The following is a 23,788-nucleotide window of genomic DNA, read 5'->3' as shown; positions in this document are numbered from 1 at the left end:
CAGCCTCCAGGGTGCCAGCCCTGGCCCCGCCCGGCCGGGCCCACTTACTGAAGTCCGAGATGTCTGTGATGAGGAAGTAGCTGCCCTGGGGGATGACGGGCCGCAGGCCCACGGACTGTAGGCTCTGTATCATGTGGTCGCGGCAGCGCTGGATGTACTGTGGGAGCTGCACAAAGTAGCTGCTGGGTTGGCCGAAGTGCAGCTGCTCCCGCTCGAAGCTCTGAGCCACTGCGGCCTGGGGAGGGTGTGGGGGCGGGTGGGGGGCGCGGCGAGCAGGTCAGGTGTGGCCCGACCCTGGAGCTGGCCCAAACCCCTCTCCTGCCCCGCCCCTCCCGCCCGGCCCCGCCCCCGGCCCCGCCCCCCTCACCTGGCCCTGCGTGGGACAGTGATAGATGGAGTTCTGGTGCACAGTACGCAGGTGCTTCATGAGGCTGTCCGGGCCCAGGACCCAGCCCACCTGGACCAAGAAGACAGGGAGGGGGTGAGGCCCTTGGGGGCCCAGCCAAACCCTTCCGGATTCCCAGGCCTGCCTCTCCCACCAACGATTGTAGAGGGAGGGGTCCCCCCAAACTCTCGTTGCCTCACCTTCCAGCCTGTGACACTGAAGGTCTTGCCAGCGCTACCGATGGTCAGGGTGCGTTCCCACATGCCAGGGAGGCTAGCTGCCCAAGATCAAAGAGAGGGGCTGCTGAGACGGGGGTGGGGGCACAGAGTGGGGGCTGGGTCCCAGTAGGGACCCAGGCTCTCAGAGTCGCAGACTCTACTCTGTGCTAAGCTATTTCTAAGACTTATTTAAGCCCCTCCTCATGACAACCCCGGGAGGTAGGTGCCACTGTGTTCCCCTGAGAGAGGTGAAGTCACTGCCCCAGGTCACCTGACCTGTGAGGGTCCAGACCCCTCGGTCCTAATCATCAGACCTGCGCTGACACCGGACTGGACTCAAGGCCCTGCTGCAAAGGTCCGGGGATACGGGGGCGCCCTGGCTGGCTTGGCTCACCGATGCTGATGTGCTGGAACCCATCGAAGACCAACCACTGGTACACCTCGTCCGTGATGCACACAACGTCATGCTGCTGGCAGAGGCTGGCCACCAGCTCCAGCTCTTCCCTGGAGAACACCTGCAGGGACGGTCCCCCACCAGAGAGGCCATCTCAGAGCGATGCGAGCACACGGCCAGAGCCGGTGTGCCAAGGGCTCCTCTGCCCTCTCCTATCCTTGCAACAGTGACCCTGTGAGGTCAGTTGTGACATAACAGAAAATATCTCTGTTGGTCTCTGCCCCAGTTTCTGGCACAGAACTCCTAAAACCTTTGTAACTACTAAGTGGTAAAAGCACTAGAGGGCTTCCCCGGTGGCGCTAGTGGTAAAGAACCGCCTGCCAGTGCAGGAGACACGAGAGATGTGGGTTTGATCCCTGGGTCAGGAAGATCCCCTGGAGGAGGGCATGGCAACCCACATGCAGAATCCCATGGGCAGAGGAGTCTGGTGGTCTACAGTCCATGGGGTCACAAAGAGCTGGACATGAGTGAAGCGCCTGAGCACGCATGCACAAGAGCATGAGAAGGATCTTTTGCTCTAATGTTTGGTCTTTGATTCTGACCTTGACACAGGCAATGGAAACCCCTGTACACCCCTAAGAGATAAGAGCACTAGGAGCATTTTTGTTCTAGTGAGGTGACTCTAAGTGGGCTCCTGGATCAGGGCCCAGAAAGACCACGAAAGTCATAATTAGAAGCCTGAAATTTTCAGCCCCCTCCCACATCCCACTTCCTGTCACTTCCCCAGAGAAGGTAGAGGGGTTGGAAATAGAGTTGATAATTGATGCTTCCATCAAAATCCCGATAGGATGGGGTTTGGGGAGCTTGCAGAGGTGGGTGAGCTCAAGGGGGCACCAGGAGGCTGATACACCCCCCAACTCCACAGGGACAGAAGCAAGCACCTGCTCTCGGGCACCTCCCAGACCTCGCCATAATTGTCTCTTCATCGGGTTGTTCATCTGTATCCTTTATCATCTCCTTTCATAAACTGATAACTGTTAGTAGCTGTGTCCCTGAGTCCTGTGAGCCACTCAGATGAATTGAACCTGAAGAGGGGGTTTTGGGCATCTCAGATTTACAGCCATAGGTCAGAAGCACAGGTTATAAACTGACTTGTGATTGGCATCTGAAGTGGGGTGGGGGGCAACTTTGTCAGACTGAGCCCTTGACTAGTGGGAGTTGACACCATCTCCAGGTAGACAGTGTCAGGACTGAATTAAATTGAATTGAATTTTGTAGGACACCCAGCTGGTCTCACAGAATTGCTTAGTATGGGGAAAAAAAGAACCCCACATATCTGGTGTCAGAAGCTTTGTGAGTGTGATAATGGTATGACAGTAAAGGAGAAACACAGGTGGAAGACTGGGTCTTCCTTGACGTCGGTTCTGTCATGCTCCCATTTTACAGGTGAGAAAAACTGGAGCGGTGAAGTCACGGGTCCAGGTCTGTGGGGAAGTAATAGAGGCTTCCAGCCCAGCCCGCTATTGCTGACACCTTCCCTGAGGATCCCTGCCCCAGGCCCTGGGACCCCTAGGAGCCTTGATCCTCAGAGCTCACTGCAGTTAGCTCTCCCACTTCACAGATAAGAAAACTGAGGCCCCATGGCAGCACACGAGCAACAGAACAGGGACACAAACCAATCTGGAGGGGTGCCCAGGGAGGAGGTCTCTCAGGTACCTTTCCCAGGGGGTTGTTGGGTGTGTTGAGGATGAAGGCTTTAGTGCGAGATGTGAACTTGCTGGCCAGCTCCGTGGGATCCAGCTGCCAGTTGCTGCTGGAATCCGGTTCTCCCTTCTGGGTGGGGCTCTGCAAGAAGAGGGGGCGGGGATGGCAATACTTACTTCCTGACTTTCATCTCTAGGAATTCGGCTCCTCCCCCCAGGCATCTGTCTCCACTGTCTCTACTCTGGGGCTCTGGACACCCTTCCCCCATCCTGGAGAAACTGGCCTCCTCCACTTCCTTCCTTCTTTCCCACCTCCCTGGGTTCAACCCAGCACACTCCTTGGACCCCTCTTCCCACCCACACCCCAACCAGCATCCTCACCGGCTTCAGGGGCACAAACACAGGGCGACCCCCTGCCATCAATGTCATGGGCTCATAACAGTCAAAAAAGGGCTCGATGATGATAACCTAGTACAAAGGTCAGATGAGCTGGGGCTGGCACCACCCGGACCCTTCACCCCCACCCAGCCCAGGCTTTGCCCATTCACCTCATCTCCTTCATCCACCAGGGCCTGGAAGGCTGTGAACAGGGCCCCGTAGGCACCCACAGTTACCAGCACGTTCTTGAGTGGGTCTATCTCCTGTCCCAGCAACTTCCCGAAGAAACTGGCCAGAATCTTCGTCAGGGGTGGGTAACCCTGCCGGGAGAGCACGGGTCAGGTGTCTGGCTCAGCCCAGGCCACCCTCCTCTTCAGGCACTCTCTGCAACTCTAGCATCTTTCAGCAGCAAACCTGGGGGTCAAGTCAGCTTCTGTGGGGTGGGTTCTTTCATCTTTCACCCCTTGCCATGAAGCCTGCTCTGTGCCAGGCCCACCACCCAGGGCTGGGATTGGTGGGGAACCAGACAGAGTGTATGCCTTCATGAATGACAGTCCAATGGAACCCTCAAAATAGCAACAACTCCAAGCTTTAAACACCTCCCTTTAAGTTTAAGAGAGTTTAAAGGACTTCCCTTAAGGCTCAGCTGGTAAAGAATCTGCCTGCAATGCGGGAGACCTGGGTTCCATTCCTGGCTTGGGAAGATCCCCTGGAGAAGGGAAAGGCTACCCACTCCAGCATTATGGCTTGGAGAATTCCATGGACTGTACAGTCCGTGGGGTCGCAAAGAGTCGGACATGACTGAGCCACTTTCACTTTCTTTAAGTTTAAGAAGGACTTTTGTGCCATCTGATCCTCTTGGCAGCCTTGCAAGAGAGACATTACTTGATTCCTATCATTTAACAGGTGGAAAAAGAGATCTAGAGAAAGGAAATGACTTGCCCAAGTTCATGGCAGCTGAAGTGCAGGACTAAGAGTTTATGTTGCAGCTTTGGAAACCCCTCACTTTGAGAGGAATATTGGATCTATATGCTTGTTTGCTGAGGACACTTATAAAACATTCCAGGGTAAGCCAAGGGACTGAAACCTAAGGTCTGGAATTTAACTAAATAACCAAACCAGATTTGACCACATGAAAATGAAAAATTTCTATACATCAAAATATTCCATGAGCAAAGTTAGAAAACTAAGAGAGAAACATTGCAACATAAAGAGCTCTTGTGAAGCAATAAAGCAAATACACATAGCCAAATGAAATAATGAGGGCAGTCATGAAAGCAAAATTGCTGATGTTCAATATTGACAGGAAAAGAATGAACTTTCCTGCCAGCTCTGAGACCAGACTGTTGATGGGAATGTAAGTCTTACTGGAGGGCAATTTGATGATATCTATCATAGGCTAAAATGTTTACACACTTTGATTCTCTGGTTTTACTTCTTGTGATTTGAGATAAAAGCTCACCTATGTGTACACACAAACTATTCACTGTGGCATTGCTTAATAGTGAGATAGTCAAACCAGACCATCAGTGCAGGGCTGGGTAAATAGATTATGGCATAAATAAATCTAGTCAGTGGACTACTGTGCAGCCATCAAAAAGAACGAAGCTATTTTGACATGGAAAGATGCTCCTATCATACTATTTAGTTAAGTTTCATAATACTGTATATATACTGTTGAATTTGCTTATCATTTCTAGTAGTTTTGTGTGGAGTCTTTAGGGTTTTCTATATATAGTATCATATCTTCTGCATATAGGACAATTTTGTCTCTTTCCTTCCAATTTGGATACTTTTTGTTTCTTTTTCTTATCTGATTGCTGTGGCTAGGACTTCTAATACTATCTTGAGTAGACAAGGTGAGAGTGGGCATCCTTGTCTTGTTTCAGATTTTAGTGTGAAGACTTTCAGCTTTTCACCACTGAGTATTATATTGGCTGTGGGTTTGTCATAGATAGCTTTTGTTATGTTGAGATATGTTTCCTCTATTACCACTTGGGTAAGAGTTTTTATCATGAATGGATGCTGAATTTCATCAAATGCTTTTTTTACATCTATTGAGATAGCCACGTGGTTTTTGTTTTTTCTTTTGTTTATGTGGTGAATCACACTGATTTGGGTATGTTGAACTATCCTTGTGAACTTGGGATGTGGCGTATGATCTTTTTAACATGTTGTTGGATTTGATTTGCTAATATTTTGTTGAAAGTTGTTGCATCTATATTCATCAAAGATATTGCCCTGTAATTTTCTTATTTGGTGATGTCTAGCTTTGGTATCAGGATGATGATGGCTTCATAGAGAGTCTTTGGGAGTGTTCCCACTTCAATTTTTTGGAAGAGTTTGGGAACGATCGATATAAGTTCTTCTTTGTATATTTGGCAGAATCAGTCTGTAAAGTCATCTGGTCTCAGACTTTCATTTGTAGGGAGTTTTTAAATTACAGACTCTATTTCACTTGTAGTGATCGATCTGTTCAAATTATCTGTTTGTTCTTGATTCAATTTTGGTGGGTCATATGTTTCTAGAAAAAGATTTGTGATTTTTAACACAAACGGACTCATACTATAAACAATATTGGCCTTCTCTTAAGATCCAGTGGTTAGGACACTGTGCTTTTACTGTAGGCGAACTAAGATCCCACCTACTGAGCAGCATGGCCAAAAAACCCAAAAAAACAAAAAACAAGATTCTACTGTATAGCACAGAGAACTATATTCAATATCCTATGATAATTATAATGGAAAAGAATATTTTAAAATGGGGATACATGTATATTATAACTGAATCACTTTGCTGAGCACCAGAAATTAACACAACATTGTAAATCAAGCTGAAGCTCTAATACTTTGGCCACATGATGCAGACAGTCAACTTTATATTTCAATAAAAAAATCATAACAGAAAGCCACACAAATCTGACATGTGGATACATGTGTGTGTTTATATAAACATTTTTAAAAGTTAAAAGTTCAAAAGTCTAAACACTCAGCAAAGTAGCACACTGTCGGCAGTGCTAGACTCTGGGTGGCGGGATTGGAAGAAACTTTCTCCCAGGCCGTGAGAGGCACACCAACGTTTAAGAACCTGCTCCAGGCCTGGAAAATATTTACTCTGTGGTTCTTTACAGACAGGTTTTGGATTTAGAGTTAAAAAAATCAACTATCTTTCATCAGCTTTATGTGTCATCTCCTTCAGGAAGCCTTCCCTGATCTCCCAGGTTTCATTCCCTTCTTTGTGCTCCCAAGGACCCCAAGCTCCTCCATCACAGCAAATAAACTACCTTTGATTTCTGCTTCTGTTGTTTGGTCTGCTTTTCCCACCAGACCATGATCTCCCAGCTCATGTTTTGTTTTGTTTTGTTTTGTTTTAAATCTTTCTTTCCCCCAGGCCATGAACTGTCCCAGGGACTGTAACAAAGGAGACAGTCAGTGAACACTGAACCATGGCCGGACTGAATTTCAAGGGCTCTGCCCCAGAAACCGTAACATCTAGATTGGCCTGCTATCCAGAAAGAGCTGCCCCTTCCTCCCCTGGGATCTCTGCAGAGGCCCACGTCTGGGGTCCCCCAAAGGGGCTAGGAGACTCACAAATGCCTTCGTGTACTGGTTAAGCATGAAGTCCCCACTGACGGCGTGCTGAAAGGCTTCCACAGCGAACTCTGGGGGTGAGAAGTCTGGGAAGCCTTGACCCAGATTTACAATATCAGCCTCCTCGCTGGCCAGTTTGACAAATTCCACCCTGGGTAACAAACAGAGAGTGGGTACCAGCAGAACCCTCCACCCCAACCTGGATTTCTTCTCGATTCCACGGCAGGCTGAGCAAGGCAGTTGGGCTTGCTCTAGAAAAACTGGATAATCAGCACCCATCCTGATCGGTTTATGGTCATAACTGGTCACATGCCATGCTGGTCATGTCTCAGCCCAGGGGCTCTGGAATTTTCCACCACGATCCACAGTAAGAAATCCCTTTTACATCCCAAACTCTGGAGAGACAAACAGGGACTCCAGGTTCTCCTTCCAGTGGGATCCATGGCAGGCTTTCCCATCCTGCCCTACTCTGGTCTTTACAAATACTTGCTGAGCGCCCCTAAATAGATTTCATGACCCATTCATGCATCTGTCAACACCACACTTTGAAACATTTGCTTATACCGCCTCTGTTAGTCTGTGAGGCAAGTGCTGCTCCTCGGTCGCAATGGGGATGGAGAAGGTGGGATTCGGGGGACTTGCCTGATGGCTCCCAATTAGCACAGTTGGCTTTTGAGTCCACCTCTGTCTGAAGCAACAGTTGGGCCCTGGAGAATCACCCTGAACAGACTGCGGTCCCACCAGCCCTGCCATCTGCCACCTCTGGCACCCTACCACCCTTCTTCTGGGCCTGCCTGCTGGCCACCTCTTTAGGGAAGCTGGCAGAGAGGCTGAGAAGCTGGATAAAAAGGCTGGCACACGGTTCCAGGTTGCCAGGGGGCAGAGGAGTCAGGTGTGGTGGCGTTGAATTTGCCTAACAATAAATATGTCTAAAATCGATTCTTGTTCTCTCCAGAGCTTCACAAAGTCTCTGAAGACACGAAGTTGCTGACCTGCCCAGAGCCACACGAGTGGCTAAAGCAGAGCTGAGATGCAAAGTCAGATGGTGGGTGGTCCATGGTGGCTGGGACAACGGAGCCAGATCCTCAGGCCACCACCCTGGGGTCTGCAGGAACCTGGGGCCTCTCACGGCCCTCATCCCTCCTAGCACTCCTCCTCTGCTCTGTGCAGTCCTCCCAGGCCAGCTCTGCCCTGACTCTGCCTGAGACTTGGCTTCTCCTGGACTCAGTCCTCCCTTCTGTAGAATGGGTATGACAGGTTCAAGAGTCTGCTGGCTCTGTGAGTCAGGAAAGACTCTAGCTGCCTCTTCCAGACAGTTATTTCCTCCCTCTCAGCTGGACTTTACCTTATCTGCAAAATGGGCCACAGGCCTGCCCACCTGCCTCACGGAGAGGTCTGAGGGGCAGCCTGGGAAGCAGGATCCTAGGGGCTCAACTTGGAGGGCAGCCGGACACCATAGGGTCTTTGGGCCTGGCTCCCCCATCCCAAACACCAGGGAGCATCGGAGAAGACGGAGGTGGAAGATTTTTGCAAAACACAAAATGCAGTACAGGAGGGGAGTTTGAAAGAAAAAGATGGTCCTTTTTTTGATAAAAACAACAGCCAATGATATCTTTTTTACATACAGAGGTGGCTCTGTGCTCTTGGCCAAAGGGGGAGTGGACTGGGAGCAGGGGTTGGAGAAGGGGAAAGAAGGAAGGTCATTCAGTCTTTCTTACACATCTTTGATTGCATCCATTGCATCACTAGTGACAGCGGGCACGTTTCACATGTAGAATGAGTCAATTAAAAAAAGATGCTAAGCTCTGCAAGTGTCAGGGAGGAGCTGCCCATGTCTTACCTTCTTATATTCTTTAGCTTATCTTGTTCTCTACTAAGTGTGAAATGAAAGACCCACCCACCCCCACCCGGAAAGCCCTTAGCCCGGTGCTTGGTTAGTGGCCATGGCTCACACAGTATTGCATCTCATCCTCCCAAGGTCCTTTCGGGGAGACAGAAGTATCTCCATTTCCTAGCCAGAACCAGAGGCTCAGAGCAGGTGAGTCACCGGCCCCAAATGCCACAGCCAAGCAGAGTGAGGCTGAGACCCAAACCCAAGCCGGTGGCTGGCGGGAGGTCTCACCTCTCAAGGGCTGAGGCTGCAAACCTCCCGGTCTGAGTATGCAGCCGTCTTGGGTACCACTGAATCCCTGCCAACCTAGAGACCGCCAGCCCTGCTATCCTCGAGCCAGGGGACCCCCACCACCACACTCCCCAGTTCTGCCTGGCTCACCACGGGTTGTAGTCGATTCCGTTCAGCCTTCGAGCCTGCAGCCGTTTAGCCATGGTGAGCTGGAGACAACAGAGCAAGCAGAGTCAGCTGGAGACAGCTAGTGGAGGGTCAGCCAGGGTTTGCCCGGGGGAAGCAACTGCTCTGACCACAGCCTCTCTGTCTGCCCGTCTGGGAGGAGGCAGAAAGCAGGGCTCCTCCAGCCTCCCCGCGCCTGGCTCCTCCCCGCGCCACCAGTCTGGACTTGCCCACATGCCAGCCCGGACTCCGCATGTCCCGGGACATAGGCTGGATTCCAGTTAAAATTTGACCCAGGAGGGGCTGGGAAGGAGGAGCAGCCGGAAGCAGGAGAGCGGAATAGGGCAACAGTGACGGCAGCGGCTTCTTGCTAAACTCTTCCGTGAACTTCCTGGAACCCCTGACTTGACCCATTTTACAGATGAGAAAATGCAGGGAGGAGTGGGAGATGGCTGTATTCAAGGTCACACGACAGATAGACTCAGGCCTGCTTGAGATGAGGCCATGTTTGAACTTGGGCAAAGGGGCCACTTGCTCAGTCTTTTGGGGGCTCAGGGGACCACCTCTCCCCTTCCCTGGGTTCCTTCCAGGCCAGCTTCCCCCTCACCCACAGGTGTGCTGACACTGGCCTGGCCCGGGGACCATCAGGCTCAGGTCCTCAGTCTGTCGTGGCTGGGTGATATTGCACAAGTGCGTTAGCTCCTCCTGGCCTCAGTCTCCCCATCAGTGTAACAGGGGCACGGGCTTCGTGGGCCCTCGGAGCCTCCTGGTCCCTGTGGGTTGGCGTCTCAGAGGGCCGGCAGGTGGTGGAGCCACCAGCTGTGGCTCATGGTGAACCCTCACTGTTCTTCATAGTCCGAGACCTCACAGCAGGCTTATCAGAGGGGCCAGGAAAATCCTCATCTAAAGATGAGGGCATTGAGGCTCAAAGAGATTTGGGGACTTGCCCAAGGTCAGAAGAGGAGCTGCTCAGGGCTCTGGGTCAGGACGACAGCAATAGCGGGGCTCCCAGCACCTGGCCCTGGGCCTGGAGAAGGGTGTGGGGACCGTCTGTACCCCGGCCAGGTTATTCCATCACCTGGGAGTCCTGGTGATGTGAACCATTCAGAGATAGCCCAGCGTGGAGCCTGGCACCGAGTGGGTGCTTTGCTAACATTGGCGGCCCTGCGCTTTCACCAGACCCTGACACCTCTCGCCTGGCCTGGCACTCAGCATGTGTCGAAATAGTAAGAATGATAGCATAATCTCTGCCAGGGAAATCGTGTGATCACCAAAATGTTAGATGGCAGTGATTATCTTTGGTTAGTTAACAGACATTTTCTCTTCCTTAATAATTTTCTGTTTTCCACATTTTCTAAAATAAATGTTTTATTTTTATGATTAAAAATATGGGAGAAAATTACATTTTAGAGGAATGTTTATAAATGTGCTGTACTGATATCAATAAAACAGGTGACAAAATAGCATGTATGGTATAATTATGTTTAAAAAAATACCTTTGTATATATACATTTTTTATGATCATACGTGAATGAAAAAAAGTTTAGAAGGAAACATAGTAACATGTTAACAAAGGTTCCCTCTGAGTGGTGGAATTGTAGGTTATTGAATTATGGGTGTGCTTTTCTATGTTTCCAAGTTTTTTTTGAATGGAGATCATATCATATTTGATTCTGAAATATGTATTTTTGCACACTGAACTTTCAGATATATCTTAGAACCTACAGAATGAATTTAATAGGCAATTTCTTCCTCCCTTACTAGTCCATAAAATAACAATGTATCTTAATATTGATGTCATTATGGGTTCAATGATATAAGCAGGTGCTTTTGAATTGGGTATGCATCATGTTAAGGAAATAAAGCGAAGATGAGTCGGGGCAGTGGTGGAGAGGGGAGTAGAGGTTGGAGTGAGGGAGCTTGAGGAGGGTTGAGATGGGTGAAGGGGTAGAAGGGTACAGAGGCACAGATAGAGAACAAAGATGAACCGAGCTGAATGAGTTCAGGGAGGAGATAAAAAGGGGGGACTCCAGAAACTTGGGGTGCTCGATGGAGTGACCTTTGCGTACATCACACACTACTTGGATAAGGGAGGAACCAGTGCCTGTTCTTGAGTTTATGCATAATGCATTTATTCAGCCAACATTTATGAAGCACCTACTGTGTACCAAACACTGGGCTGGGCTAGGGGCCGATGGGGAGGCTACAGCACGAAGGATGCAGAGCTATAAGCTAGATCAGAAGCAGGGGCAAGGGAGGGGCCCACACCCAGTCTGCAGTCAGAGAAGGCTTCCTGAAAGAGGAGGCTCATGCACAGCTTTGAAGCCAGGACCAAGCCAGAGCCCAAGAGCCCCAGGTCAAGGAGCAGCAGAGTGCAAGGGGCAGAGCACTTACAGTCTGGTGCAAATACCGGGTGAGTGAAGCTCCAGACTTCTTTCCCCGGAGGGGCCCCACCAGGTGCAAATAGATGGCCGCTGCATTCCTGAACATGCCTCCCAGAGCCTTGGGGCGATGTCCCCTCCAAGGGCAGAGGAGAAGGGAGAACACCCTAGCCAGAAAAATGGAAATGGGCCCAGGACTTGGTCCCCCACACACAGCTCTAATAACAAGAACAATAAGGGCTGGTATTCATCGAGTGGTTGCTCTGTGCCAGGCATGGCAACAAGTGTTTCGTCGCATGACTATCCTTCAGTCTGTGAAACCCTGGGACCACCCCCCACCCCAGCAACCACAGTGACCTTTTCAAAATGTAAATCACCTCTAATTAAAAATGATCCAGTGAAGACTGTGGATGGCTTCCTACATCACAGACAGACCCAAGCCTACATCACGTCTTGACTCTGGAAACACACATACCACCTGCAGGCTATTTCTGTGCTAAAACCAAATCTAAAGCTGATCATGCCTTAAAAGAGACTCAGGAATTCCCTGGCGATCCAGTGGTTAGGACTTGGTGCTTTCACTGCCAGGGCCCAGGTTCCATCCCTAGTCAGGGAACTAAGAACCCACAGGCCTTGCAGCACTGCCAAGAAAAAAAAAGAAGATTCAACAAACATAAGTTAAAAAGTGAATGCTTAAAAAAGAAGAAAATCATCGAAGGACACACTGCACAGTTTGAAAACTTGCTAAAAAGCTAAAGGAACCAAAAAATAGTGTGTATGGCATAAGGATAGACATAGAAATCAAGAGAATCGAACTGAGAGTTCAGAAGTAAACTGCTATTTGATAACTGCTGTTTGACAAGGGTGCCAAGAAAATTCAATGAGGGACGGGACTGACAGACTGATAGCTCTTTCTCGATTCTGTGGGTGGTGGTACATGGCCGTTATTAGTTGGTAAAGTGATTTGTCTAGTTAATTCTGATAATGAAGGACACTCTGGCATGCTAACTAGTTATGAGACCCCCAAGCAAAAAAAGAAAAGAAAATTCCATGAAGACAGAACAATCTTTTCAGCAAATTGGTGTTGAAACAACTGGATATCCCCATGCAGAAGAATGAAACTGGACTCCTACCTTATAAAAAAAGTAACTCAAAGTGGATCATAGACCTAAAAGTCAGGGTTAAAACTATAATACTCCTTGAAGAAAACAGGAGTAAAGTTTTTGACCTTGCAGTAGAAGATTTTTTTTTTATATATAACACCATATATAGCAGCTTTTATATATAACAACACAAGCAGTGAAAGAAAAACTGGATTCAGATTTCATCAAAATTAAAAACTGTTGTGTCTCAAAAGATGCCATCAAGAAAATTAAAAAACCCACAGTATAGGAGAAAGTATTTGCAAATTATAAATCTGAATCTCTCCAAAGAGGTATAAATTGCTAGCAAGCACATGAAAAGATCATCAACATCATTAGTCATTAGGTAAATCCCACACTAGGACACAGCCTCACACCCACTAGAATGGCTCTAACAAGACAGATAATTACAAGCGTTTCAAGGATGGTGGGAAATTGGAAGGTTGGTATATTGCTTCTGGGAATGTAAAATGCTGCAGCGGACGTGGAAAACAGTCTAGAAGTTACTCAAAATGTTAAACATAGAGTTATCATATGACCTATCAACTCCACTCTTAGAGAAATGAAAAACAAAAATATATCCACACAAAAACTTGTACATTGGGATTTCCCTGGTGGTCCAGTGGCTAAGACTTCACGGTCCCAATGCAGGGGACCAGGGTTCCATCCCTAGTCAGGGAACTAGATCCCTTATGCCACAAGTAAGACCTGGACTTCCCTGGTGGCTCAGACGGTAAAGCACCTGGCTACAATGAGGGAGACCCGAGTTCAGTCCCTGGGTCAGGAAGATCTCCTAGACTTCAGTACTCTTGCCTGGAAAATCCCATGGACGGAGGAACCTTGTAGGCTACAGTCCGTGGGGTCACAAAGAGTCGGACGTAACTGAGCGAGTTCAGTTTCTTTTCTTTTTTTAAAAAATCTTCATAGTAAGAATAAAACCCAAAGTCTCTACCACATATTACAAGGCCATGTTAGATCAGAGATGAGACCCCGAGGTCGTTTCCTACCACTGTTTCTCTGGCTTGCTCTCTCCCAGCCACACTCACCATTCCTGTCTGTTAACTATTCCCCTGTTTTCACTCTCCTTATCTTATATTAGCGCCAGCAAACATTTTCTGCCTTGGGTCAGAGCAAATATTTCAGGCTTTGCGGGCAGACAGTCTTTGTCGCAGCTTCTCAAGTCTGCTGCTGCTTTGGGAAAGCAGCCTTAGACGACACACACACAAACCGGAGACAGCGGCCAGCGTTGTGGCCTCACTTCTCTGATGAATCTAAGAAGAGGTGTTCATTTTTTCCTTTGCTCAGCTTTTTATGCACAAGGACAGTGTGACGACGTCCAAGCTCCTTGCACACAGGACTAGAAACTGGAAGTCCCAAATAATCTACCTGTTCACAACATTTCATAACTATCAGAGCGACACTCTAACCTTACTATAGAGGAGAAATATAAGGAGAGTAATTTATAACCCAGTCATGGGTGCAAATGCTCAGACTTGCCCACACTAGAAGATTCTAGGAAGTGGACAGTTGTTGGCCTTTGCTTATAAGAAATAAAGCTGGCCAATGGGATGTTCCTGGTGGTCCAGTGGCTAAGACTCTCCGCTCCCAATTCAGGGAGCCCGGTTTGATCCCTGGTCAGGGACCTAGATCCCACATGCCACACGGATCTTTTTCCATGTGCCGCAACTAAGGTCCAGCGCAGCTGAAAAAGAGAAAGCGGGAAAGAAAGAAAAGTCTGGCCTTACCTAGGCAACTCCCTAGCCTAGTCCCTTTTAAACTCCGCTCCCAACCCAGTCTGTTCCTCCAAGGTCTTTCAAAGCATCTCAGAGCACAGAAAACTAGTCATCTGTCCCAAGGTGGGGCGCTTCCTCCTCTGGTCCTCACTCAGTCATCAGCTTCTCCGGAGCACGTTCTCTGGCCAGGTCCTGGCAAAGCGCTGGGACCACAGCGTGGACCAGGCCTGGCAAGAGATGCCCACAAACACTGTCTCCATTACTATCCAGCAAGTACTTCCTGACCAATGCGAAGGTGTGTGTTATGGCTCGAATCGTGTCCTCCAAAAGGATATGTCCAAGTCCTAACCTCTGGTAAGCTGTGAATATTTCCCCAGTGCCTCAGGGGTAAAGAACCTGCCTGCAATGCAGGAGACATGCTGGAGACACAAGTTCAATCCCTGGGTCAGGAAGATCCCCTGGGGATCTTGGGGTCAGTCCATGGGGTTGCAGAGAGTTGGACGCGACTGAGTGACTAAACAACAACCTGTGAATGTGGCCTTATTTGGAAACAGGATCTTTGAAGGTGTAACCCATTTAAGATGAGGGACTTCCCCTGGTGGTCCAGTGGCTAAGATTCTGGGCTGCAGGCGGCCTAGGTTTGATCCCTGGTCAGGGAACTAGATCCCACATGCGGCAACTAAAGGTCCTGTGTGCTGCAACTAACACTGGCCCAGACAAAAATAGCAATGCATGCATGCTAAGTCACTTCAGTCATGTCCGACTCTTTGTGACCCCATGGACTGTAGCCTACCAGGCTCCTCTGTCCATGGGATTCTCCAGGCAAGAATACTGGAGTGGGTTGCCATTCCCTTCTCCAAAAAATAGTTTACAGTAAATAAATAAATATTTGAAAAATTTAAGATGAGGTCTCACTGGATCAGAGTGGACCACTGCCAGTACAGTTTGTTTCCTTGTAAGAAGAGGAGAAAAGGTCACCGACACAGGGGAGAAAGGTCATGTGAAGACAGCTGCTCTGCTGCTGCTAAGTCGCTTCAGTCGTGTCCGACTCTGTGCGACCCCATAGATGGCAGCCCACCAGGCTCCCCTGTTCCTGGGATTCTCCAGGCAAGAACACTGGAGTCGGTGAGGCAGAGATTAACGTGTCTACGAGCCAAGGAACACCGGGGTCTCCTGACAGCACAGAAACTAAGAGAAAAGCATGGACCGGATTCTCCTCTGGAGCCGACAGAGAAAGCATGGCCCCAATAACACCTTGATTTTGGACTTCAGCCTCCAGAACGGTGAGAGAAAAAATTTCTCTTTAAAACTACCCGGGGTGAGGTACTGCGGTACAGACCCCCGGGAAACTAATACAACCCGACACTAGAGGGCGCCGGGGGCTCGGCCCCGGCGGCGGGAGTTCCGGCGGGCTCCGGGGAGGACGCGGCCTCCAAGCCCAGTCCCAGAGGAAGGGAACGGCTGCCAGGCGGTGCAAAGGCCCGTGGGGGCGAGCTGGGAGATTCCAGGGTCTGGGAAGTCGGTCAGTTCGCCCTCTGATTTATTTCCTGCGGCTAACAACCAGAGCTTGGAGCAACAAAGGGCAGCGCGATTATCATCTGGGGAGGGACATTCCACCCTGTGTCTGGGGCAAAGTGCCGGCCTGCTTCCAGTCGCTCAGCCGAGGACGGGAGGCGCACGGCCTGGTGTGAGCCCGGTGCTGGCTACACCTCCTCTGCCCCAAGTCAGGCCTGCATCATCTCGCCCCATCACAGAGGTAGGGAGAATATGAATGCAATCAGTTCTAATCTGCTCACTCGGCACCAGGCACTGCGATAAGGACTATCCTGATGGCATCAGACCCTTTCAACAGCCCTGGAAAGCAGGTGCTATCCTCAAACCGCCACCCGCCCGCCCCTTAATAGGCAAGGAAGGGACTTCCCGGGTGGCCGAGTAGATTAGAATTAGACTGCCAGTACAGGGGACACGGGTTCGATCCCTGATCTGGGAAGATTTCACATGCCTCGGAGTAAAAAATCTCGTGTTCCACAACTACTGAAGCCTGAGCCTAAAGCCGGTGCTCTGCAAGGAGGAGCCACCGCGGTGAGAAGCCCTCACACCACAGTGAGTAACCCCCACTTGCCGCAGCTAGAGAAAGCCTGAGTACAGCAACAAAGACCCCGTGCAGCCAAGAATAAATAAAATTTACAAGCAAAACAAAAAAGGAAAGGAAATTTGTAAGAATGATAACATAGCAACAAAAACCTGTCAATCCTAAAGGAACTCAACCCTGAATATTCATTGGAAGGACTGATGCTGAAGTTCCAATACTTTGTCCACCTGATGGGAAGAACTGACTCACTGGAAAAGACCCTGATGCTGGGAAAGATAGAAGGCGGGAGGAGGAGGGGGCAACAGAGGAAGAGACGGTTGGATGGCATCACCGACTCAATGGACATGAATCTGAGCAAGCTCCGGGAGATTCTGAAGGATGGGGGAGCCTGGTGTGCTGCAGTCCACGGGGTCACAAAGAGTGGGACACAACACAGCAACTGAAAAATAACAAATACTTAAATGGGGCTTCGGCAGGTGGGGGAGGGTTCGAATCACGGGATGCCCACAGTTTAAGATCCCAGCTTGTGGCCCGTTCCTCTTCTCTGCCAGTCTTGGCCCTTCACTCTCACTGCCAGCTCTCAGGAAAGGTGGTGCCTTGGGGCTGAAGGTGACCTGGGCCGCGTGGCTCCGTGGAGGCGGGGAGAGCCTGTGCAAGATGGGGACATGCTTAACCACTCATGCTACCTCAGGGCTGGGGCTGGAAACCAGGATCCGGCTTCCATGGCAGGGGACTGCCAGGGCAGCGACGGGTGTGTGTGTCCGGGTGAGCCTGAGGGCATGGGAGTGAGTATCATACTGCACCCTTTGTGGGGCAGGTCTGTCCTGCCAAACCTTTGACGCCCACCTGGGATTGGGCATCAAGCAGACCCCGGGGGAGAAGCTTAGGTCACAGGCTTTGGGGGCATGCACACCTTGGCTGTGTAACTCGGGGCAAGTCACTTCACCTCTCTCAATGTCAGTTTCCCTAGCCGTAAAATAAATAAAAATAAGGTAGTTCATGGAAAGCCCTTCACTGAATGCCTGGCACATAAAAGGTGACTGTAAATGACCAATGTTAATAATAGAGTGGGCACTTTATGAATACCCATTGAATTCATACAATATGACCTATGTCAGTGGGACTGACTTCATCAGATCTCAGGAGGCTTAGTGCTGAGGGCCTGCGATAATTTGAAGGGCCTGTGAAAATGTTTTCATTTTAACTTATTTTAAAATAAGAACACAAGTGGTGCTAGTGGTAAAGAAGCTGCCTGCCAATGCAGGAGACATGAGACATGCATTCAATCCCTGGGTTGGAAGATCCCCTGGAGGAGGGCATGGCAACCCACTCTAGTATTCTTGCCTGGAGAATCCCATGGACAGAGGAGCCTGGGGGGCTACAGTCCATGGGGTTGTAAAGAGTTGGACACGACTGAGGTGACTTAGCACACACACACTAGGGAATATAACATAATAATGAATGTATAATAATGAACCTAGCTTGGATGATATTTGTTCTTTATACCAACAGAGTTATAAAGTATATATATATATATATTTTTGGCCAAGCTGTGTGACTTGCAGGATTTTAGTTCCCTGACCGGGGATTGAACCAGGGCTCTTGGCAGTGAGAGCTCAGAGTCCGAACCACTGGGCCACCAGGGAGTTCTCCTTTGTTATTTTTTTTAATGGAGAAAGGGGCCCATGAAGTAGAAGTGAATAGGGTCCCTGAAAGTTTTAATGTGACCTTGAACGTGGGTAAATCCATGTGTGGTTGTGACTGCTTGTGCAAATAAGAGGGCTTGCCCTTGAGTACTTGCATGTCTCTTTCCTTTGAGCCCGTGGGTGTCGTGGGGACAGTTTCTAGGAACTTGAAGGGGAGGGAAAGCCACTGGGGGTCTGAGCCGAGGGTGGGAAGGGCACAGGTGGCCACGTGGCTGCCCTCACCAGCAGCACTGCCAGGTGTCAAGGCGTTGCATGCTGCTTGCATGTTGCATGTCCGACTCTTTGCAACCCCTGAACTGAAGCTCACAAGGCTCCTCTGTCCGTGGAATTTTCCCAGCAAGAATATTGGAGTGCGTTGCCATTTCCTCCTCCAGGGGATCTTCCTGACTCAGGGATCGAACACAGGTCTCTTGCATCTCCTGCATTGGTAGGCGGGTTCTTGACCACTGAGCCACCTGGGAATCCCTGCAAGGCGCTGCCCTGTGGGAAATGGGTGCTTGCTGTCCCTGAGGCCACCAGCAGGGGATATGCAGAGCCAGCCCTGTCTAGATGTCTGGCTAGCTGGCCCTGGACAGTAAGTCATACGATACATTAGGACAGAGGACAGCTTTGTGTCTCAGAGGGGAGTGTGGTCTCACTTCATAGAGGAGACCGTCGGTGGGGAGTATGCTGGTCCAGGCCCACCCCGAGGTGCGACTGCTGGCCTCCCAGACCAGCACTGGGAGTTCTCCCACTGACTGGGCTGACCTAGGTGTCTCCACAGGGGCTCATTCACAGACACCTGGGAGCGCTCACCATTGCCTCATTCAGAGGCACCGGGAAGGCTCTGGGGCTGCCTTTCCCAGGCCACTCCCACCTCCAACTCGCCATGTGCCTCATCTCTCATCTTCCAGGAAGCAAGTCTTCCCTGGACAACTCCTCTACAGCCCTGATGACTGGCCGTAGCGTAATGACCATAGCCTTTTGTTATTGCACACTTTCTCTGTGCCAGGCTGCCTGCCCAGCACTTTACAGGGTCCATCACTTTTAATCCCATGAGAAAGGTGCCATCAAGAGGCGAAGTAACAGACTGAAGGCCACAGCTAGCAGGTAGCGGAGCTGGAATTTGAACTCAGGACACAGACTTCAAAGCTTGAACTCAGGACACAGACTTCAAAGCCTGTACTCACTGCCACTGTGGAGCAAGGGGAGGCTGAGCAGTGACATCACGGCTTCTTGGGCTACTGACTCACTATTTCCAGAAAGAATCGATGAAGCACAGACGAGAGATGCTTAGTGGGAAATCCGAGAATTTGATCTAGTTGTTTACATTTTATGGATGGGGATAGTGATGAGCAGGGAGGGACACCAACCAGCCCAGATTCCAGGGGGGCCAGATCACTTGAGTCATAATCCTGGCATTTTTCTCATCCTAGCAGCTGCCTGGGACATGGGTCCCGGAGGAAGATGCTCAGTAAACTTCCACTGACTGAGGGAATGAATGTTTATCTCTCCAACCAGGCTGTGAGCTCCGTCAGAACCAGGACTCTCCTTTGTTCATCTTTTTACTATCAACGTCTGGTGCAGGAACTCAGGTGCACACCTTTTATCACTTCAGCAAGTATTTATTGAACTTCCATTATGTGCTATGCCCTAGGCTAGCCACCAGGCATACAAGGAGGAATAGGATACCTTTCTTTCCTTTAAGGTGTGCACACAGAATGAGGGAGACAAATGAGTAACCAGACCATTCTAATAGAGTGTGAGCCTTAATATGCAAAGGATTCTTATAAATCAATAACAAAAGACTAACATCTCAATAGAAAAAAAAAGTGGGCAAAACGTATAAATTCACACACAAAAAGAAAACAGCATGTAAACTTGAAGAGATGCTGAACGTTGTCATAACTGACAAAATGCAAACTGCAATGAAACACTATTTTCTGTGTCTCAGGCAGAGAATAATAAGATTGAGATCTACCAAGTCAATACTATGATGCACTAAAAGTCACTGGTATAACTTCTGGAAGGCAACTTAGTATTAGTGACTTATATTATTCTTTGACTTAAACACTCTGTCTTCTAGATGTTTATTTTACAGGGATGTTCATACATATACATAAATCTGGATGATTATTGCAGTATTGTGTGTGAGAAAAAACAGGACAATTCAATATCTATCAGTTGGAGGCTGATTCAATTTGTTTTGATTTATCCATACAATGGAACGCTATGCAGCCACCAAAAGGAATGAGACCACCCCAGCATTCTGATGTGAAAAGATATTCAGGTTACATGAAAAATGCATGTTGATTTCAAAACATACTACAAAGTTACAGTAATCAAAACACTGTGGCACTGGCATTGGATAGACATATAGACCAATGGACCAGAATTGAGAGCCCAGAAACAAACTCAAATATCTATGCCCAGATGACTTTTGACAAGGTGTCAAGACCATTCAGTGGGGGTAAAATAATTTCTTCAACAAATGGTGCTAGGACAACTGGATAGCCCCTTGCAAAAGAATGAAGTTGAACCTCTATCTCACTCCATCTACAAAAATTAACTCAAAATGAATCAATGATCACATTCTTGATAGTGTCCTTTGATACACAAAAGTTTTACATTTTTATGAAGTCCAAACATAGAATTAGATTATGACTCAGCAACACTACTCCCAGGTTTATACTGTAAAAACAAAACAAAACATATGTCCACACAGAAACTTGTACATGAATGTTAATAGCAGCATTATTCATAATAGACAAAAGGTGGAAACAATTCAAATGTCCTTCAACAGATGAATGGTAAATTGGGGTATATTCATACAATGGAATACTGTCTAGCTGTAAGAAGGAACAATAGACACATTGATACATGGTACAACTCGGATAAACCTCAAAAGCATCCTAAGAAGTCAAACACAAAAGGTCACCTATTGTATGATCGCTTTCACAGAATATGTCCAGAATAGACAAACCCGTGGTGTCAGAAAGCAAATTAGTAGTTACCAGGGTATGGAGAGGGGAATGTGGAGTGATTATTCAAAAGACACAGGGTGCTTTCCAGGGTAATAGAAATATTTTGAAACTAGAGGGAGGTGGTGGTCATACAACATTGTGAACACAGTAAATGCCACTGACTTGGACACTTTAAATGGTTAAATGTGTGTTCTGTGCATCTTCCCTCAACTGTAAAAATGTGTGGGGACTTCCCTGGTGGTTCAGTTGTTAAGACTATGCCCTCCCATTGCTGGGAACATAGGTTTGATTCCTGGTTGAGGAACTGACATCCCACACGCAACTAAGCCTGCGTGCTACTAGAGAATCCAGGCACCACAACAAAAGATCCTGCGTGCTGCAACTTAAGACCCGATGCAAAACATATGGTAAGAAGATACAGGCATGTTGAAGACAACATAGTCCACTTGCATTTTTAAATTATACAGATAGATATAAATGTGATGGTGCACACACAAGCATACACATACATAGTTCTCGCTTCCCACTGTACTGTGAGACTGTAAAAATGACCATTCAAGCTGAAATTGTGCAGAGAAAACTGAATAATGGGAAAAATTATGATTGTTCAGTGACCTTTCAAAGGTGTTGTCAAAGCATTAAAACCTCTTGATGATGCAGGGGCCACAGGAGACACGGGTTTGATCCCTGGGTTGGGACGATCTCCTGGAGGAGGGCATGGCAACCCACTCTGGTACTCCTGTCTGGAGAATCCCATGGACAGAGGAGCCTGGCAGGTTATAGTCCATAGGATCACAAAGAGTTGGACATGAATAAGGTGACTTAGCGCCCACATGCATCATAGACATGAAATAAAGATTAAAAAAAAAATCCTCTTGATGGTCTGTTACAAATGTAGAGACAAGTGAAAAAATAGTGAAACTAATAATAATACATTTAATACTTATTAAACTGCTAGTATAATTTATATTAAAACATTGATAATTCAAGTATTTTCTTTCATTGTAAAAATGTATCAAGGATGACCCAGCAATCCCACGTCTGGGTATACATCCAAAGGAAGAAAGTCCTATCTCAAGAAGACATCTGCACTCCCCTGTTCATTGCCACACTATTCACAAGTCGACATTTGGAAACAACCAATAGATGAATGGATACAGGAAATATAGTATGGATGTATATACAATGGAGTATTATTCAGTCTTTAAAAAGAAGGAAATCCTGCTATTTGTGACAACATGGATGAAACTGAAATATGTTATGGTAAGCAAAATAAGCCAGAAAGAAAAGAGACAAATATTGCACAATATCACTTATATGTGGAATTTGAATAAAAAAAAAAAAGAAAAAAGTCGAACTCATGGAAGCAGAGTGTGCATGGTGGTTGCCAGGGGCTTGGGAATGGAGGAAAGAGGGAGAGGTTGATAAAAGAGTACAAGCTTCCAGTTATAAAATGAATGATTCGGAGGCTCTAACACAGCCTGGTGGCTGCACTAGACAATACTTTATTGTTGGATAGCTGAAATCTGCTAAGAGAGTAGATCCTCTCCCTAAAAAAAGGGTAACTACATGAGGTAATGGATGCATCATTGACTTGTTTGTGGGAGCCATTTCACCAAATACACATAGAGCAAATCATCACGTTGTATACTTTATATTACAATTTTATCTGTCAATTATACTTCAATAAATCTGGGGAAAATTATCAAGAGCCGTTTAAACAGTGCTTGCCTTCCAGTTGTGTAGCTTAAGATACAGAACCAGCATCTTCTCTGTACATTGGTGAATCATCACACTCCTTTCTAAGTTCAGATCAACTTAAAATACTTTATCCTTTGTACTTTCAATGCTATGAACTATATCTGGCAGTTCCTTTAATGTGGTGTTTTTGCTGGCATCATTTCCTTGGGACAACGTCATCCTTTTTATCAGAACCTCTTTCATTCGTATGTCGATATGATGTGCCTTCACTGAGTTTCCCTGGCTGCATAGTTAGAGCTTCTGGAACAGCAAATAGCTGCAGGTTCAACATTCCCAGAGCCAGCTTTTTTTTTTTTTTTTGGCTGTGTCACACGATTTATGGGATCCCAGATCCTGGATCAGGGATTGAACTCATGCCCCCTACATTGGGAGCTCTGAATCTTAACTGCTGGACCTCCAGAGAAGTCCTCGCCAGCTATTTAAAAAATCATTCTATTTATCTTCAATTCAGATTGCACTTTGAGTCTTATCACTCTGCATTTATGTGCTGCGCTTCCACCGTGGGCTGCCCAAGTCCCTCTTTTGGATAGCTATTTCCTATTCTTTTGCTTACACATTTTTGTAAAATGTCACATGAGTTTATCACTAGGAGACAGGAGGCAACACAAACCACATGCTTTGCTGTCTGTGTAGGAACTGAACAACACGCATGGTGACCAGTCCTAAAGGAGATCAGTCCTGAATATTCATTGGAAGGACTGATGCTGAAGCTGAAACTCCAATACTTTGGCCACCTGATGCGAAGAGCTGACTCATTGGAAAAGACCCTGAGGCTGGGAAAGATTGACGGCGGGAGGAGAAGGGGACGACAGAGGATGAGATCAGAATCAGCGACTCGATGGACATGAGTTTGAGTAAACTTCGGGAGTTGGTGATGGACAGGGAGGCCTGGCTGTGCCGCAGCCCATGGGGTCGCAGAGAGTCGAACCGACTGAGCGGCTGAACCGAACTGAACTGACCAATCAACAACAGGCTTTGAAAGAAGTGATGTGATTGGTCACTCACCGTTGTGCATCTGTCATTTCCGCAGTGATTTGTGGATGGAAGAAGTAGTA

The 23,788-nt window shown here is 48.0% G+C and overlaps 1 protein-coding gene across 6 annotated transcripts in view; it reads right to left on the bottom strand.

The window, feature by feature from the left end:
* KYAT1 (kynurenine aminotransferase 1) overlaps positions 1-23,788 on the bottom strand; it is a 33,528-nt gene that overhangs the window by 1,401 nt on the left and 8,339 nt on the right. For 3 of the 6 annotated variants that reach the window (XM_065928298.1, XM_065928296.1, XM_065928297.1), the window contains exons 2-11: positions 11,350-11,503; positions 8,941-8,999; positions 6,669-6,819; positions 3,249-3,398; positions 3,082-3,168; positions 2,714-2,842; positions 998-1,118; positions 586-662; positions 368-457; positions 49-235 (exon numbers count right to left, since the gene is read on the bottom strand). In XM_065928298.1, coding sequence (XP_065784370.1) covers positions 49-235; positions 368-457; positions 586-662; positions 998-1,118; positions 2,714-2,842; positions 3,082-3,168; positions 3,249-3,398; positions 6,669-6,819; positions 8,941-8,999; positions 11,350-11,445 — 1,147 coding nt within the window. In that variant the 5' untranslated portion in view covers positions 11,446-11,503. Of the gene's footprint in view, positions 1-48; positions 236-367; positions 458-585; positions 663-997; positions 1,119-2,713; positions 2,843-3,081; positions 3,169-3,248; positions 3,399-6,668; positions 6,820-8,940; positions 9,000-11,349; positions 11,504-11,713; positions 13,124-23,788 lie in introns of those variants that run through there. The other 3 variants (XM_065928301.1, XM_065928300.1, XM_065928299.1) reach the window with 2 other exon arrangements.

This window comes from Muntiacus reevesi, chromosome 3, assembly GCF_963930625.1.
Source record: "Muntiacus reevesi chromosome 3, mMunRee1.1, whole genome shotgun sequence".
In the NCBI taxonomy this organism is placed as follows: domain Eukaryota; kingdom Metazoa; phylum Chordata; class Mammalia; order Artiodactyla; family Cervidae; genus Muntiacus; species Muntiacus reevesi.
This window is presented reverse-complemented; position numbering and strand designations above follow the sequence as displayed.